We start from the raw sequence: 19068 nt of genomic DNA on the forward strand, positions 1-19068 counted from the left end.
GGGCGGGAGGGCCGCGCATCGCGGAAGCGCGGCCGCAGCTGAGGATCAGCTGCTGGAAGAGGCGGAGGAGGAGAAGGAGGAGCCTAGGGGGGAAGGGGAGGGAGGGCACCATCGGGAAGCCGCGAACGCCACCGAATGTCTGCACACCTCGCTCTGTCTGCCATGGCTGGTTAAAGAACCACCCGGATCGCAGCGCGGAGGGAGGGCCGGGTGGGGGGAGAGCGGCGGCCGCGCGCGAGGCCGAGGGAGGGGCGGCGGCGCGAGCGGCGGCGGCGGCGGTTCCAGCATGAAGAGGAGAGCTGGCCTGGGGGGCAGCATGAGGTCAGTGGTGGGCTTCTTGTCCCAGCGGGGCTTGCATGGGGACCCCCTGCTCACTCAGGACTTTCAGAGGAGACGCCTGCGGGGCTGCAGAAACCTCTACAAGAAGGACCTCCTCGGCCACTTCGGCTGTGTCAATGCCATTGAATTCTCCAACAATGGAGGCCAGTGGCTGGTCTCAGGTAAATCAACCCCCTTCCCCTCCCCGCGCCTCCTGGCCCCCTTCCTACCTCCCCCTCTCGTTCTCCCTCGCCACCCTCCTCCTGACCTCAGTCCCCACCCCTCCCTTCTCAACCCCGCTTCAGCGGTGGGAAGGTTTGGTGTCAAATTCAAACCTTTGCAGGGGGAGGGGGGAAGGGAAGGGAGGGAGAGGATGTCTTCTGTAAAAAAAGACCTAAAATGGTTGACAGGTCCTTAATTCGCTTTATCCCAAGTGCAAAGTGATCTCTCCGGATGACTGCCCTGAAAGTGTGGGTCGGGCAGGGGGGCGAGGTTACCGCTTGACAAAGTTGGATGGTAAACTCTTCCTCCGCGTACTTTAAAAGGTGCGGAGGGCAATTTTGGGATTTGCAGGCGGAGGAGGCCGAGGCGTGCCGGCGGCAAGGGCAGCTCGAGCCCTCGTCGCCGGTGTCATGGAGAAGGGGCCTTGGGGCAGGGGGCCAGGCGGTGACAGGGCCGGACGCCCAGCGGCCTGGGGCTGCGACCCGGGGGCTGGTGGGGTCAGCGGGGGGAGGGGACTGGCTGCCCCCCTCGGCGCCTTTACGGGCCAAGCTCCATCTCCTTTCCTACGGCGGTGGCCTCTTCCGCGTCCTGTTTTTATTACGGTTTTGAGAGTGGCGAGGGCTCTGGAGACTAAGGGGCACCAGGCTGAACTTGAATGAGCAACTTCCGAGGCAGGGGGTAGGTGGGCGACCCCCAGGAGACTTGTTGGCGGGAGCCGGGAGCCAGCACTCTGTTTCCCCGTGGCTGCCGTTGCAGGTGGTCGCTGCTTCTCTTCCCGTCAGCCCAGCCGGGCCTGGTTGCCCCCCGGCTCCCCCTCCGGAGTGGGGAAAGTGGCGAAATCGAGGCCGGGGCTCCGGCCGGGCGGTGTAGGCCTCGCTCTCCCGGGGCTCCTAGCGACAGGCTGCTGAATCGATAGCCTATTGCTCCCGGGGAGGCCCAGGCCGGGCGGGCCGCGGCGACAGCTGCCCCGGGGGAGGTGCGCCTGCTGCCGGTCAGGGCGCTCGCCGCCGCCCCCTCCTCCCCGGGGTCGCGTAATAACTTCGTATAGCATACATTATACGAAGTTATACGAATCTGGTAACCGTAGGCGGTGACAGGGCCGGACGCCCAGCGGCCTGGGGCTGCGACCCGGGGGCTGGTGGGGTCAGCGGGGGGAGGGGACTGGCTGCCCCCCTCGGCGCCTTTACGGGCCAAGCTCCATCTCCTTTCCTACGGCGGTGGCCTCTTCCGCGTCCTGTTTTTATTACGGTTTTGAGAGTGGCGAGGGCTCTGGAGACTAAGGGGCACCAGGCTGAACTTGAATGAGCAACTTCCGAGGCAGGGGGTAGGTGGGCGACCCCCAGGAGACTTGTTGGCGGGAGCCGGGAGCCAGCACTCTGTTTCCCCGTGGCTGCCGTTGCAGGTGGTCGCTGCTTCTCTTCCCGTCAGCCCAGCCGGGCCTGGTTGCCCCCCGGCTCCCCCTCCGGAGTGGGGAAAGTGGCGAAATCGAGGCCGGGGCTCCGGCCGGGCGGTGTAGGCCTCGCTCTCCCGGGGCTCCTAGCGACAGGCTGCTGAATCGATAGCCTATTGCTCCCGGGGAGGCCCAGGCCGGGCGGGCCGCGGCGACAGCTGCCCCGGGGGAGGTGCGCCTGCTGCCGGTCAGGGCGCTCGCCGCCGCCCCCTCCTCCCCGGGGTCGCAGGCCCAAGGCAGGGGCGGGCGGGAGGAGATGGGCATACCCTGGGGCGTTGGGGAGGGTCGTGGCGGGGAGGCGGCTCCCCGAAACCCGGCTCAGGGGAGGAGGGCGAAGATGGGTGATCGGGCGTTCCCGCTCGCTTTCAGCCCTTCTGCATCCCTTTTCCTAAATTGAGAGGAATGAAGGGGGAACCCAGCGCCGGACGTGGCGCCTAGTTTCACCCAGGTCGGTGCCCGAATGGCTCTCTAATTTGCGTCAGTGGGCAGCTCGCCAGAAACTTCTGGGATCATGGCAAAGCATCCGTCTTCTTCGCTAGTAACAGTCGGAAGTGACAGGGGCATACAGTACAATTTGAGGGTAGCAGAGATAAGACTTGTGTGATCATTTCTTGATAAACCTGGGATTTCGCCAGAACTAACTTGAATTTTCCACCCCAGATCGTTTTCTTTGACTAGGTAGATTTTGGCCCTAGATCATCCCCTGGAGAAACCTGATATTCCACTTCAAGGCAGACCCCAAACAAAAGCTTCCTTCCCCCACACCACTGATAAAATTTTATCAAATAAATTCCAAGGGGAAAAAGGGGAACACCTCTTGTTTAAAAACCGAGCTCCCAATTTTTCCTCCGTGGCTTAGTCCATATTCATAATACTCCTGTCGTCTTCTAAGACTGAAGTTTTGCACCAGAGATGTTCCCAGACACAAGTAAACTTTACCTACGGAGTGAGGGAAGTTGGGGGGTATTCTTAAATAGATAACTGAACTGATCATGTTAATTTAAAACGTAAGTAGTCAAACATTGCCCAGCTTAACCCACTTTAAAAGATGACAGATTTATTTAGATAATTTACACATCATACAATTCACCCATTGAAAGTTAACACATTTTATTTTTTATTTTAGTTAAAAATGAACTCGATATGTTTAATAAAGCTTGGTATTACCAAAATCGTAACACATTTTAAAACACTAAAAAGTTCCTTCTATTCTCTACCAGTTAACCCTTATCCTTGTGCAGGACCTTCCCCTATATCTTAGATGAACTCCATTTTCTCTAGTCTTGGCCAGTTCATTTCCTTTAGCTTAATTGTAGCCCGTAGAAGAGGAGGGGCCTTTCCAGAGAGGGAGTTCTGGCAAAACTTCTGGTTCTAGGCTTTTATTTCCTTACTTTTGAAGGCCCTGAGTGCCCCATCTCAATCAGTACTTCCTAGGTTCCAGCTTTCATTGCTCCTTGCTCCTCTTCCCTCTCTACACACTCTCTCTCGCTCAATTCTTCCTGTTTCCTTTTTATCTACTCCTGTCCTTGTTCGTAGTCTTTCCAGCAGGCTTTTCCACTGCCCCCTCCAGTTCGGCTGAGATTGACCTAGCTTTTCCTATTTTGTTCCCTGAGCTTAGAGTTTTGGTTAAAAGCCTTTTTAGCTATTCAACTATTATGAGTACAGCTTGTGTTAACAGAAAGTTCCTCCTGTTTGCTTCAGATAAGGAAGTCTTCTTTGGGAATAATAATATACCTTAGCTTGTTAAAACTAATTAAATTTTGTTCTGGGAAGTCCTTCAGTAATCTTCCCAAAGTCTAAAACTATTTAAAGTGTCATGTTTACTTTTTTTCTTATCTATCTTTGTCCTTCATTAGCAGTTAATAATGGGGGGGGGTGGTGGCGCAGGTATTTCAAGGCACATGCTCTCTGTCCCCAATGTTTCACTATAATGTGGTGGGATGCCAGATTCTGGGATGGTAATGGGATTACATTTATGCATTTTGTTGTTCTTGTGTCTTGTCTGGGTTGGCTAAAGCCTTCAGAAAGTAGTGATTAAGGGCCGGCCCGTGGCTCACTTGGGAGAGTGTGGGGCTGATAATACCAAGGCCATGGGTTTGGATCCCATATAGGGATGGCCAGTTAGCTCACTGTGTGAGCGTGGTGCTGGCAACACCAATTCAAGGGTTAAGATCCCCTTACTGGTCATCTTTAAAAAAAAATGCTATTAGTTAAGGACAGATTACTTTTCTGTTCTAACATGTAGATCCTTTTCCAGGACACAGTGAGGCTAGCAGATATTAAGAGTAAACCAGAGAAAAATCAGAAAGGAAAAAAGGCACCCTGCTTGGAAGTGATATTATGACAGCAACAAGTGGGAGAATGGTTGTTTAATGCTTTAAAATATTAAAGTAAAGTAGTACTAAAAAGTACTAAAAATACTAAAAAGTACTTCACTTTTCTTTGTTGTTGATTAGAAAAGGACTTCACTGTGATATCATGGAAGGCAGTGTGCGATAGTGGACACATGGTTACAAGCAATGCTATGTCATTGGTTTAATGTGTAACTGTAGTCAAGTTACTAAGATCTCTGTAGGTCTGTTTCCTGAGGTATACAATGGGAATACCAGCACCTAAATGGAGAGTTGTTGTGAGAACTATGCCGAGCTATACAAAGTATAGGTTGGGTGCCGAACAGGGGGCCAGGCCTCTCAGAGAAAATGCTGTTTGTTTTTTTTTTCCCTTTTGTACTTATAGCACATGATGTCATTAGCAGCTGACATTTGTTCTTACAGTATTGGTAATAGACCTGTGCAAATTGGGCCAGGATAGTTTTGTGACCTTTTGATATTTTTGTGACCTTTTGATATGGACCTTTTGATTTGGTATCACATGATTTGAGTTGGAGGCTCTACCAGTCACACATTATATGAATTTAGGTAAAATCCTTTCATTCCTCATTTGTAAAATGGGGATAACAAATTGCCCTCATTGGTTATTGAATGGTGGTAGTGAATGGGCAATGAAATATGTGAAAGTGCTTTATAAATTACATGGTTTTGAGTGAACATTACTTTTCATATAGACCAGCTTATGCCTAATGAATGCAATTTTTTCTTAGAATATTTATGTGTGTTAGTCCTTTGAAGGATGGGGAAATGCTACTTACGAGAGATTCTAACAGCATCAAGGAAGTTATGGCACTACACATATTTAGGGGATATACTGGGTTTACCTTTTAGGTCTTTGGTTGTATCTAGTACTTTAAATTGCCTTCACAGCCTCCTCTTAGCTTTTCCTTTCCCCTAGAATGGGGTCCTTTATACATTTGCTTAAAAGCCTTTTTCTGTTTTTCTTGGAAGGAAGATGAACACCTTTTTAGGCTCTGATTGGAAGACCAATCAGAATGTATTTCTGTATGCATCTGACTTGGATTGTAACTCTGCCTTTATTATCTTGTGAAGGGTTTGTGTAAACAGAATCCTAGCAGTAAATAAAAATAAAGATTTGGCTCTTTGAGGATGAGAGTTGCTATAATTATTATCTCCCTTGAATTGAGGTTTAAGGCATTGGAACCTGTAGAGCTAGCAGATTAATAGCCTGTAAGTATGAAGTTTTGAGTTACAGTGAGAGTTTATGATCTGTTTTTTTGTGCTTATAACTAAATGTAGGAAAAGTACCTTCAGAAGTGTTTCAAATAGCATTAGCAACTACTGTATGCTGTTACAAGTGTTAATAAGTAGGAGTTGTGAATGGGGGGGCATTTATTTGCTCAGTCATAAAATTTATAAATAGGGATTACTATCAAGCCTATTTCTAGTTCATGTGGGTGTCTGACCTTATTGATCATTATGAGGATCATAGTCGAGATATAGAGATTCAGAGTATAAACCCTGGAGTCATACTGCCTGGGGCGAATACCAGCTCAACTACTTGCTAACTGGGTTACCTGTGACAAGTCACTTATCCTCTTTGTGTCTGTTTCTTCCATGTAATAAGGATAATATTACCTCACAGGGTTGTGGTAAGGATGGAATGAAATAACACTCGTAAAGTTCTTAGCACAAGGTCCTAGCTCATGCTGTTGTTCTGGTTGCTACTGTTGCTGCAACTTTTGTTGTTGTTTCCCTGGAACCTCACAAAAAAGCTTTTAGGAGATTGACACCTTCAACATCTAACATTGCACAGGTCGTATGTGCATGAGAAAGCACATGGCACAGTATAGCTTAAAAAATTGAGACAAAGGCCAGCCTGTGGCTCACTTGGGAGAGCGTGGTGCTGACAACACCAAGTCAAGGGTTAAGATCCCCTTACCGGTCACCTTTTAAAAAAAGAAAAATTGAGAAAGATCTCTATAAGGTACACTGTTAAAAATGCTTTGTGAATAAGCTTAACCACAGTATTGTCATCAAAGAATATCTTAAAGCGATGATTCGAATAATAGTGATGATTATAATTATATGCTTAATTTGAACCTATTCATTAATGGTCATTTCCTGTTGCTCAGTCACTAGTTATATAACATTTTATGGAATAAGTTTTTTTCTTGTAAATAAATAGTCTAAAAGCACATTATCTACAGTTAAGTTGTTTGGCCTTAGTCAGTTAAATAAAGTCTGACTTTATTAAAATTGCTCGTGTTTAATTAGAATGAATTTCTTGGTCCAGTGGTTAGTTATCAAGAGAAATATGGCCAGTTGAGGGCCAGATTTTTGCCTTTGAAAAGCTTTCATTTCATAGTATACATAGTTTGACAAGATGATTGAGGAATTGATTCTTGAATTTTCTTCTGGGCTTTTCTCTTTGCTGATAATCCATTGCTGTGAAGGTGTTAAATTTTATTCTTTGGTCTGTTCATTAGTTCAGTAAATAGTTTTACTATTTATATGTGCATACTATTTATAAGACAAGAGCTACGAAAAGAACAGAGATGATGAATCGTATAAATTATGCTCTCAAGAAGCTAGCATTTTAGGAATGTTTAGTTCTCATTTGTAGCAGAGCATGACCCTTTTTAATTTTCCCCCTCTGCTTTATGATACTTTAATAGATATTTGTTTTTTCTCTGGTTGACAGTACTTAATATAGCAAAATGTTCTTGCCTATGAGATTTGGTGGGAAAGAAGGAAGGCCCACAGAGATGGTCTTGGGGGACTTTGCTTTGATAAATTATAGGATCATGTCATAAGTATAAAGTAAAATGGGTATTTATAGATACACATTATTTGTCCCACTTGTTCTTCAGTCAGCTAATTGATATCTATCAAAGACTGGCAAATTTAGAATTATGCCTGGGTTTGTCACTTTTGCTTTAAAATAAACTAGTGAGGTTTAACTAATGACCATCAGTCTGTTTAAACATTATTAACACATTGAAAAGTTGTCTTTGTGTTCAGTATTGTTCAAAGGATCATCACTAATTTGATTTATGTCAATGCATTTTTGAGCAGAAGCCGTCAGTATGTATCCTGGCCACCACATTGAAAAGAGGTGTCAGCCCAGGTACAGGCATGTGCTCATTCAATGATTCTAGATGGATTTGGTTGTAAAGTACAGTTGGAATTTAGATCAAGGAAACTTTATTGACCAGTAAAACTTGCCGCATAAATGGATGCTCTCTGAACTCCAGGTTAAGAGTGAATTCGTTTTTTTTCATGCATCAAGCAAAGCAAAGAGAGCTTATAAGAGCTTATATTTATTTATAAGAGTACCCATTTCAAAAAACGTGGCACTTAATTTTAATCTTTTTTTTTCTTTTTGATGGTTCCGAGAAAGAAGAAAATAATTACTTTTCCTATTACTTTAGTCTGAGTTTAGACACTCAAGAGTGGAATTTAAAGCCTTTTACATAAGATTTATGGTGTTTTTTTTTTTTTTTTGGCAGCTGGCCGGTAGGGGGATCTGAACCCATGACCTTGGTGTTATGAGGCTGTGCTCTAACCAACGGAGCTAACCGTCCAGCCCATGGAATTAAAGTCTATTAATGTTAAATAAAATCCTAATTTAGATGAAGATTATGTAGGTTAAGAAGGAATCAATGTGGGGCCGGCCTGTGGCTCACTTGGGAGAGTGTGGTGTTGATAACACCAAGGCCACGGGTTCGGATCCCATATAGGGATGGCTGGTTTGCTCACTGGGTGAGCGTGGTGCTGACAACACCAAGCCAAGGGTTAAGATCCCCTTACCGGTCATCTTTAAAAAAAAAAAAAAAAAGAAGAAGAAGGAATCAATTCATTTTCCATTTTCAGTGTCCCACATTATTTAAAAAGTATTTTTTCTTAGAATGAAAGACCTGAATATTAATTTTTTACAATTAACCTTTAGGTTTTTTTGAGAATATGAAATTCCATTTCTTTTCAATTCTCTGTCCTTAAAAATTTTGATTTTAAGTTATAAAGATTAGGTTACTATTTGCCAAAGTTTGGGTATGTAAGTGGAATTCAGGTGATCTTTGAATGAATATTTAATTTTTGATAGTTAATATATTTATTTTTATACACATTGGAAAAATTAGCATGAATAAAATATTTTAATGAATTTATTGCTTAAGGTGAGGTTAAATTTTAAAAGTTCAATTTAAAGAAAAAAATGGTTAAGGTGTTACATGGATATGGCAAAAATCAAAAGGTGATGAAGACTGACTGAAGCTTGGGAAATACTGCATTAGATGGCCCCTTATATCTTCCTCATGGAATCAGAGAGATCTTCATTTTGCAGAAAAGGGAGCTGAGACCTGGGAAAGTGACTTGCCCGCAGCTGCCTGGTTAGTCTTCAGCAGTCAGGACTCTAAGTAGGACTCATTGCTTCCAGGTAGATGCTGTTTCTTAAGTTGCCTTTTGTGTTTCTTTTTACCTTTTCCTTTTATAGGGCAGGCCACCTTTTCTGGATCTGTTTTTTTTTTTTTTTTTTTTTTTAAAGATGACCGGTAAGGGGATCTTAACCCTTGACTTGGCGTTGTCAGCACCACACTCACCCAGTGAGCCAACCGGCCATCTCTATATGGGATCCGAACCAGGGGCCTTGGTGTTATCAGCACCGCAGTCTACCAAGTGAGCCACGGGCCGGCCCGGGATCTGTTTTAAAGAATTGAAAGCTGAATGTTAGCAATGTCTGGAGCACATGTATAACTCTAGCTACTCTTCTTTTTTTTTTTTTTTTTCCCTTTTTGTCTTTTTTCGTGTCCGGCAACGGATCGCAACCCTCAGTGTTGCGCCTGTACCGGACCGGGACCGGCAACGGGATCGCAACCCTCGGTGCTGCGCCCGCACCTCGCTCAGCCAGTGAGCGGGAACCGGTCTGTATGTGGGATCCGAACCCTCGGCGGGAGCACCGCCACGCTCCCAAGCAGCGCACTGTAGCAGTGTGCCACCGGGCCGGCCCATAGCTACTCTTCTTAAATGATAAATTATCGCTGTGTTTTGCTGTAAATAAAATTATTTTATATAATTATGTTTATTTTATTTTATTTATTTTTATTTTTTAAAAGATGACTGGTAAGGGGATCTTAAAACCCTTGACTTGGTGTTGTCAACACCATGTTCTCCCAGGTGAGCTAACTGGCCATCCCTATATAGGGGATCCGAACCCATGGACTTGGTGTTATGAGCACCACACTCTCCCAAGTGAGCCACGGGCTGGCCCTATAACTATGTTTATTTTTTGTTTGTTAATTTTTTTGGTGGCTGGCCAGTGTGGGGATCTGAACCCTTTACTTTGGTGTTATTAGCACCATGCACTACTGATTGAGCAAACCAGCCAGCCCCTGGTTATGATTATTTATTCATTAAAAATATTTATTGAGTATACAGTACATGTGCCTCTTTAGTCTTAGTAATAACCATAAGAATTATTTAACAGTATTTATCATATGTGCCATGCCTTTCACTAAGCACTTTATACATCTTATTTGCCACTTGTAAAATAGCTGGTGTAACCTATATTGTAGAAATGCAAGGAGATTTGAAAGTTTTGTATTAATTGTCATAACTAAATGCCAAAGAATCAAGAAAGGACATTGATAAATAACTGCCGAGGGTTCTCTACTACAGAGAACAGGCAAGGCAATAGTAGAAAAATAGATATTAGAATTTATTGTTTATGGGCTGGCCGGTTAGCTCAGTTGGTTAGAGCTCAGCCTTGTAACACCAAAGTCACGGGTTCGGATCCCAATGCCGGCCAGCCACCTAAAAAAAAAAAAAAAAAAAAAACTTCTTTAGGGCCGGCCCATGGCTCACTCAGTAGAGTGCGGTGCTGATAACACCAAGGCCCCGGGTTCGGATCCCACATAGGGATGGCCGGTTCACTCACTGGCTGAGCGTGGTGCTGACAACACCAAGTCAAGGGTTAAGATCCCCTTACCGGTCATCTTTAAAAAAAAAAAAAAAGAATTTATTGTTTATGGTTTAAATGAAATGAAATATAATTATAGGGATGAAAAAAGGTTTTTATTACCTTGGTCCTTGTAGAAAATTTGTTTCCTATAACTGCTTCCTGAATTTTTATTCTTTTCAGCTTTAATACTTAACAGTCACCACTGCCGTTATACTGTAAGCTTCCCAAAACTTAAGTCATATCCCCTGCCCATCCCTCAAAAATCTATAGCGCTCTTCAGTGCCTACAAAATTAAGTAGGGATGCCTCACCCAACATTCAACTGAGACATTGCTGTTTATAAAAATAAGTGTTTAACAATAAGAATATCTATTATTTGAGCATATTATTCATTTATCAAATATTATTTTGGGGCATTTCATGTGCCAAGCACGTTTACACGTATGATCACTTCTAATGGTTAAAAGAATTTTTTCTAAGTTAGGCATAGTACTATTGTCCTTATTATTACCTATGAGGAAACTGAGGCTTAGAGAAGTTAAGTAACTTGAAAGCTCCCATAGTTTGTGGTAGAACTGGATTTCCAGCCTGGGTCTGCATGTGCTCTGAGACAGGATGCTAGCTGCTCTGCAATTTTTACAATGTTATATACATTTTAAAAGGATCTGCTTTTCCCCTTTCATTCTCATCTCCTGATATGTCACTCTTGATACTTTGCTAGTCACAGTATTCCCCTTTCTTTCTTTCTTTTTTTTTTTAAAGATGACTGATAAGGGGATCTTAACCCTTGACTTGGTGTTTTCAGTGCCATGCTCTCCCAAGTGAGCTAACCGGCCATCCCTATATAGGGTTCCAAACCTGTGGCCTTGGTTTTATCAGCACCACACTCTTCCAAAGTGAGCCACAGGCCGGCCGATTATTCCCCTTTCTGTGTAAGTGGAGGGAAGCGGGTGGGGTTGAGGAGGTGGAGCAGTGGGCTTGGAGCTAATAAGAAGGGTTGGTCACAGCCACAGTACTCAAACCTCAAGCAGGTCTTTCATGGTGCTATAAATCACCTCACCTGGATTTTGGTCTTTGCAGTTATCTAAAGTTTCTTTCCTTACACTTTGTGTGTTCCACTCTTGCTTACATAAGCAGTGTGAATACGTCCCACTAGGTCACTCACCTACTTGAGTCAAGTTTGTTTTGTTTTGTTTTGTTTTCTTTAAAGATGACCGGTAAGGGGATCTTAACCCTTGACTTGGTGTTGTCAGCACCATGCTCACCCAGTGAGCCAACCGGCCATCCCTACATGGGATCCGAACCCACGGCCCTGGTGCTATCAGCACCGCACTCTCCCGAGTGAGCCACGGGCTGGCCCTACTTGAGTCAAATTTGGAGTAGGTATACTCTGGTTACCAAGTTGGTTTGTCTTCTCCCATAATTCTACTGAAAGTATAAACAATATATTTATGTATTTACTGAGCCTGAAATTAGGGTTTGATATATTTCATATGCTCCTTTACTATGTTTGGCTGAATTTCAGCCAACAGAAATAGGTTATCTTTCCTCATATAATTATACATGGGGAGAAAATATCTATGCCTGGAGCATAGATGAATAATTTTAGAATAAAGTGCTTTTTGGAAGAAGGTGTAAACATGTAACATGGGCTCATTTGTCCCAAAAGTGCTGGTGAGTCATTTGGAAGCACTTTCCACAGACCCAGTATCACAAAAGGACTTGTGTCTTCTAGACCAGGTGATAAACCTGTTTAATCCTTAATGAACTTGAAGCATAGTGTTCTTGAAGATAAAATTTACTTCTGTCACCAGCAACTTCACTCTGCTTTTGTGAAAAAGGCGGCTTTTCATTTCCGGGGTCATTTATTGATTGGGTGAACACGGAGGGTTGCTCTGTAGGTTCTGGTCTCGGACTTGATTTGCTCTTCACATCAGTTTTCTTGAGTCAGGGATTTAGGGAAAGACTTGACAGTAGAAGTTTGTCACTTTAGGTATCTGCTCTCCCCATGCCTTCTTGTTCACACTTACCTTGTCACCTTATTCACTGCTTGCTCCTTGCAGTGTTGAATACCAGAGATTCTGTCACGTACCTCTCAAGCAGAGTTGACAGTTATTGGAGGTCAACTCCATGTGCTGTAGTACTATTAGGGCAATTTTTAAATGAAAATTATATTCTAGAGGACTGGGGTATGTAGGAGCAATGAAAAAATGGCATTTGAAGAAATTGATAGGCTTATAATGTCTCACGGATAATATTGTCAGAATGGCTGATTCCCATCTTTCCTTCTGCCTCTGCTGGGGCTCCTGCCAGTTGATAAGGTGAGGTAAGATTGTCTTATAAGGTTGATAAGGTAACTTGGGACCATTCTAAATTCCCCATTGTCTTGGTGTAGTTATTAGCACTCCTTTTATTCTTAAAAAGGTCCTCGTTTGGATGATAAATTATATGGTCACTTACTTATAATCATTCAAGCTCTCTGGTACTCAGAAAAAACCAAAGCTCTAGTCACTTAACTCCTCACATTCACCATGGAATGCTTCTGGTGGAAAAACCTCTAAGCCTTCGTTCTTCCTACTTTAGGTCTTTCAGCTGCCACTTTTAAGGTACCAGATAGCTGGAGAGGCAGAGTCGTTGGGTTAGTCATTTGTCCCCTCCTTGTCTTTTATCTAGAAAGTAAAAAGAGAAAAAACAAAACAAAACAAAAACTGTAGCCATTAAGAAAATGCTAGACCCAGGGGCAAATAAGTTACCCCTTCCTTTCTATAATAACATCCTCTTATAGTTCTTGTTCTTCTGTTCACTTGTTGTACTTTATTATTTTTCTTTAAAAAGTCTTCCTGTTGATTTTGAGAAAGGGCATTTTGAGGAATGATTCTCCACTGAGTTGAGATTTTTTTCTGAGGAGTTTTTTTTTCTTTTTTTTTTAACCAAAAGTGGGTATGATATTAATATTAAAAACCATGTTACAGGCTTAATTTTGTGGAGTATCTGTCCTCTCAAGTGTATATAGATAGATTGGCCCTGAGAAGAGTTTTCAGAGATTGTAGTTTTTCAGGTATGTTTGTGGCCAGTTGGCTGTAGAATGTCTCATGTCGTAGAATGTCATTATTATTATCATTTTTTAAAAAAAGATTACCGGTAAGGTGATCTTAACCCTTGACTTGGTGTCAGCACCATGCTCTCCCAAGTGAGCTAACTGGCCATTCCTATATAGGGATCTGAACCTGTGGCCTTGGTATTATCAGCACTGCACTCTCCCAAGTGAGCCACGGGCCATTCCTGTGGAATGTCATTATTAAAGAAGTTTAAGAGACCTGGTTGGAATCCCGATTTCACCATTCCCGCTTGTTATCTTATGCTTCTGATGTTCTGTTTCTGTAGAATCACAGGATTTTATTGATGGAAAGGACTAATGATCATCTAATTGAAGTCTTTAATTTTATATATAAGGAAACAAAGGAGCAAAGAGGTGAAAAGATTTGCTCAGTACCTCATACCTAGTGAGTAGAACAATTGGATTAAAATGTGGGTGTTCTGGCCTGTTTCTTCAAGAGGGAAAGTCATGAGGTTCTGCATTTATAAAGGACTTGTTAAAGTAGAGTGTTAAACTCTTTAAGTGGCTTGTTCTGCCAGTACATTCTACTTGCAGTTTCATTGTCCCTGAACATGGTTGTTTTGATTAAATTGATGGTGCCCCATTATTTTACAGATGAGTAAGTAGAGATTTTCCGGGGTGGAGGCAGACTGTCACTGTGGATGATTCTCCAGTTTTAGTATTTAGCCTGCTGAGCTATACTTCCTTACTTTGGAAAGTCTTTGTTTCCTTCCAAGAATATTACTCAGGAGTAGGAATTCTTCGCAAATCCAGATGCCTGTCAAAATCTTGTTACACAAATTTTCCCCCATTTTTCTGACTTTCCATTCAAGTCTTGTATCTAAATTCCAGTTGTATCTTTTGCATTAATACTTATGACCAAGTGACTGATTGGAAACTCTGTAGATTGCTATGTAGATTGTGGGGGGTACGGGGCTGGCTGGTAAGGGCATCTGAACCCTTGACCTTGGTGTTATCAACACCTCACTTCAATCAACTGAGCCAGGCTGTTTCTTTTTATTTTTCTAAAAGATGACCAGTAAGGGGATCTTAACCCTTGACTTGGTGTTGTCAGCACCACGCTCACCCAGTGAGCAAACCGGCCATCCCTATAAGGGATCCGAACCCGTGGCCTTGGTGTTATCAGCACCAGCATCTCCCGAGTGAGCCACAGGCCGGCCCTCTTTTTTTTGTTTTTAATAGGTGTCTTGACCATGTTTGATGGCTTAGTGCAGATACCTCATAACTTGCTGCTATAGATGGCTGAAGTGTGTGCTTTGTCTTAGACATACTGGCAAGAGACAACTGAAATTTGGTTGTTTATCAGCTAGACCCTTGATTTGTCCTAGAGTTGACATCTGTTTACACCTGCTCGTGGGTGGGTGGGTGTAGTGTGCCTTCCTAGAAGGACCATGAAAGCATTGGGGCCCATATGGATTCAATCTTTTTAGAATTGCCCAAGAAGTGAAAAGAAAGCTTTATTATGTTGTTAATTTTGCTTATACAAAATTTTTTTTAAAGTCCAGGCTAGCAGTGTTCTTAATATACAAAAACTAAAATACTAGGACCTGCTCAAAATGGATGAAGAGTATCTGTTATATCAGGAGAGCATATTGTCAAATTCCCAAGTCTGAATAATTGTAGTTTGTCAGTTGTTTCAACTAAAGACCGAGGTCAAGGGTTCGGATCCCCATACCAGCTAGCTACCAAAGAAAGAAAGAAAGAAAGAAAAAAACAAACAAAAATGGTATCGCATGAAAAAATCAACCAGTTCACCTTACAACGTAGATTATCACATACATGCTTTTTCACAAATAATCATCATTCTGTGGTGTGCAGTAGAGGTGCTTTATGTATCCTTCCCATTTCATCATAAAGAATATTAAGATGTATACTCTGGTTGAAATTTGATAAAATCATTTTCACTGCTTCATCAAGGACTTTTCTGAGTGTAAGTGGCATTTGTGTTTTACCGTGAGTGGCAGTTAAAAATACACTGATGACTAGTACAATTTGTCACTGCCTTAATTAGTGAAGGCACCACTGGTTTTACCCCCATGTGCTTTTGCACTATTAGTACAATGTCAACACAGTGAAAAAAGCAAATAACATTGTAGTGTTATTGTGAAAATAGTTTTGACTTTACAGACCTTCTGGGGTCCATGGAACACAGTTTGAGAACAACTGTTCTAAAGCATATTTGTGATGGCAGCATTGTGTCCTGTCAATTGTTTACATCAGAATTTAGCCAATTCGATCTTGTTCCTTCTATTTATTTTTGCTTTTGTCACAATCCTTGTGGCTAAATCTTTGTGGAAATTAATTTTCTCCCTTAGAATAAAATCTTTAGAAATGGAATTCTCTGTCAAGGGGTTATGAATATATTTTATATTTTAAAAATGCATTTCATATATATTGCCAAATTGCCCTCCAAGATTGGTTGAACCAGCTTATTTACACTTGTACCAGTTTATTATGAGACTGCATCATGGCTATTGCTGAGCATTATTTTATCTTTGCCAATTCAGTCAGTGTATGAAAAATGGTATCATTTAAAAAGTTTATTGTGACTTGAGTTCTCACATAAATGGCCTTGATTACTAGTGAAGCTGAATATTTTTATCTTAAGGTTCGGCCATTTTGTAGTCTTCCATTAGGCTGATTGCAGTACAACTGATTAATTTGCAACTTTCTTTGTAAAAATAGTCACATTCTCCTAATGCCTTCTGAGATTATTCCCTAGTTACCCTGTTTGCATGTGGGTGTGTATCAGATCTCAGCCTCAGATTTAGAGGCCTTCTCTTAAGGAGGTAATGATGTGCCTGGTAACTGATTCTCTAAATTTCAGAAGTTTGAGCCCCATCTCTTTGACTTCTGCCATATTTAAGGGGTATCACCTGTGTTGTTAGCATTTTTTTGTAAGTTGACTCCTTTTTTTTTTTTTTTAAAAGGATGACCGGTAAGGGGATCTCAACCCTTGACTTGGTGTTGTCAGCACCACGCTCAGGCAGTGAGCGAACCGGCCATCCCTACATGGGATCCGAACCCGTGGCCTTGGTGTTATCAGCACCGCACTCTACCGAGTGAGCCACAGGCCGGCCCAAGTTGACTCCTTTTAAAATAGTATTTGGAAGGAAACTTTATATTACTACAATGTCTTTGAAGTCGTGGGTTTTATGTACTAGTTGTTTTTTCTAATTACACCTTAAAATATATAATTATTAAAATCATTTCTGTACTGTCTAAAATCATCCAGTGGCCTATGTTTACCATGCTTTAGAAAGAGCAGGGGCTTCAGAATCAGACATCTTCGATTTGAATCCCACTCTGCCTCTAACTGGTGGTGTGCTCTTGGATAGGTGAGTTTAATTAACCTCCTGTGACTCTGTAAAGAGAAAGGAGTATTTGTGGATTCCTTTCTCTGTTTCTGCTCAGGAATTAAAGACGTTGTCTAGGCATTGGTGTGCTGGGTTAGGAATTAAAAACTCTGGCTTTGTTAAGCTCCTCTGCTACTAGTCATCTGATTTTGGAGAAAACATTTTATTTCTTGGGGCTTCGGTTGTCTAGTTAAGGTGTTGCTGCTGCTTTAAGTACTTTAAGTACTTAAGTGCTTTAAGTAAGTACTTCCTGTTTAAAGTAAAATGCTCTAAGTTAGGAGCCAAAGCAAGCCAGGGCCTCAATTTTGACATCTTTAAAATGGGAATAATGTTTCTGCCCTACTTACCTAATTGGAAATATGGAAAAATGAGATAATAGGTAGATAAGTGGACTCAGCTTTAAGAAGTAGAGTACTAGATAAAGACAGGGTGTCAGAAGTTAGTGCCTGTAGATGTTATCCTTCCTGCAACTACTTCTGTAGTGAAGACCAAAATTGGTATAGCACTACCTCTCTTTGTCTCACCAGACCTGCCTGCACTTGCCATTTGATTTCTTCCCCCCATTTAGGAGGTGCCATTGGACACCAGTTTTGTGACCTTGGGCAAGTCACCCATCCTTAACTTATCCATGGGCCAAAAGGAGCCTGCACTGAGCCTGTATTCAGCCTGCAAAAATCAGGTTACTGGCTTTTGAAAAATTGGGAGATCTGGCAACCTTGAGCCTGCGTTCCTGTATGGCAACAACTGATTGGAGCTGAGTAGTGGCTTGTCCTTATGAGCTAAGTGTTCTCCAGGCTGCTATTTAATCTGTCAAGTTTCTCTCATTTACTTTGCTCTCTGGCCTTTGTTATATTGGAGAGGCTGGATTGCATCATGGTAAGGAGCACGGTCTCTGGAACCAGATTACCTGGATTCAGATTCATATGTCAACTCCAACTCTTAGTAGCTGTGTACCTTCAGGTTACATAGCTTTTCTGTAGCTTCATCTGGATAATAAAGTTACCAACAATACCCATTTTATAAGATTGTTAAAAGGATTAGAAAGAGCTACCACATGTAAAACCCTTAGGATAGTCCCTGGTCCAGAGTTTACATAGCTGATGTTAGCTGTTGTGTTTGAATTCAAATAGTATAATAATTAGGGGCCGGCCCGTGGCTCACTCGGTAGAGTGCGGTGCTAATAACACCAAGGCCCCGGGTTCGGATCCCACATAGGGATGGCCGGTTAGCTCACTGGCTGAGCGTGGTGCTGACAACACCAAGTCAAGGGTTAAGATCCCCTTACCGGTCATCTTTAAAAAAAAAAAAAAAACAAATAGTATAATAATTAGCTTCCACTTATCTAGCTCTTGTTATGTATCAAGCAATGGGCCAAGTCTTTTTTTTTTAAAAGATGACCGGTAAGGGGATCTCAACCCTTGGCTTGGTGTTGTCAGCACCACGCTCAGCCAGTGAGCTAACCGGCCATCCCTATGTAGGATCTGAACCCGTGGCCTTGGCGTTATCAGCACCGCACTCTACCGAGTGAGCCACAGGCCGGCCTAAAAGAAACAACTTTAATAATATAAAAGGGTAGTAAGTAAAATTGCTATCTCCAAGAGGTGGTCTTTGCTAACCATTTTGCATCTGTCCTTCCATATATAAATTTGTGTATGTTTTTGTTTAATTAAAATGTATCATGCTCTTCATGCCCTTGTGCTACCTAAAACGAGTTTGAAACAGATTAGGACAAATTCATGGATGAACTTCAGAGAAACTAACTTTTTGAGGGGGTATGTGTACTAATATTGGACACACTGGACTGAGTGCTTTTACATATATTATCTCACTTAATATACACAACAACCCTGGGAGATAGTTGGTTTTTTCTTCATTTTACAATCATAAAATTAAGGTTAGAGGAATAGAATAACTCACCCAAGGGCACATGGATGGTGAAACTAGGATTTGAATGTAGGCACTTTTATTCTAGAACTTGCACTTCCTCTATCCTTCTATTGTACCCCCTGTGCTCAAAGATGAGACCCAGAACCCTGGATCAAATCCCACTGTGCTATTTGTTAAAAGAAAGTAATGTTTTGAATAATTAATACGATCACTAACACTTCATATTTTAGAGATTGTTCCATGTGAGTACAGACAGACCTGCCTCATGGGTTTTTTTGGGGGGGGAGGGGGTTCGCTTCATAGTGCATATATGAAGTATAAACTTCCTGCATTTTTTTATTATAGTAAAATATATGTAACATAAAATTTACCATTTTAACCATTTTTTTTTTTTTTTTTTTTTTTTTT

General features: G+C 42.4%; 1 protein-coding gene across 1 annotated transcript in view; it reads left to right on the forward strand.

Moving 5' to 3' along the window:
* Positions 1-142: 142 nt before the first annotated feature.
* DCAF5 (DDB1 and CUL4 associated factor 5) overlaps positions 143-19068 on the forward strand; it is a 96604-nt gene continuing 77678 nt past the window's right edge. The window contains exon 1 of the mRNA XM_008573714.1: positions 143-500. Within this exon, the coding sequence (XP_008571936.1) occupies positions 287-500 (214 nt within the window). The 5' untranslated portion in view covers positions 143-286. The remainder of the gene's footprint in view (positions 501-19068) is intronic.

This window comes from Galeopterus variegatus, unplaced genomic scaffold (assembly GCF_000696425.1).
Source record: "Galeopterus variegatus unplaced genomic scaffold, G_variegatus-3.0.2 Scaffold958, whole genome shotgun sequence".
NCBI classification, from domain to species: domain Eukaryota; kingdom Metazoa; phylum Chordata; class Mammalia; order Dermoptera; family Cynocephalidae; genus Galeopterus; species Galeopterus variegatus.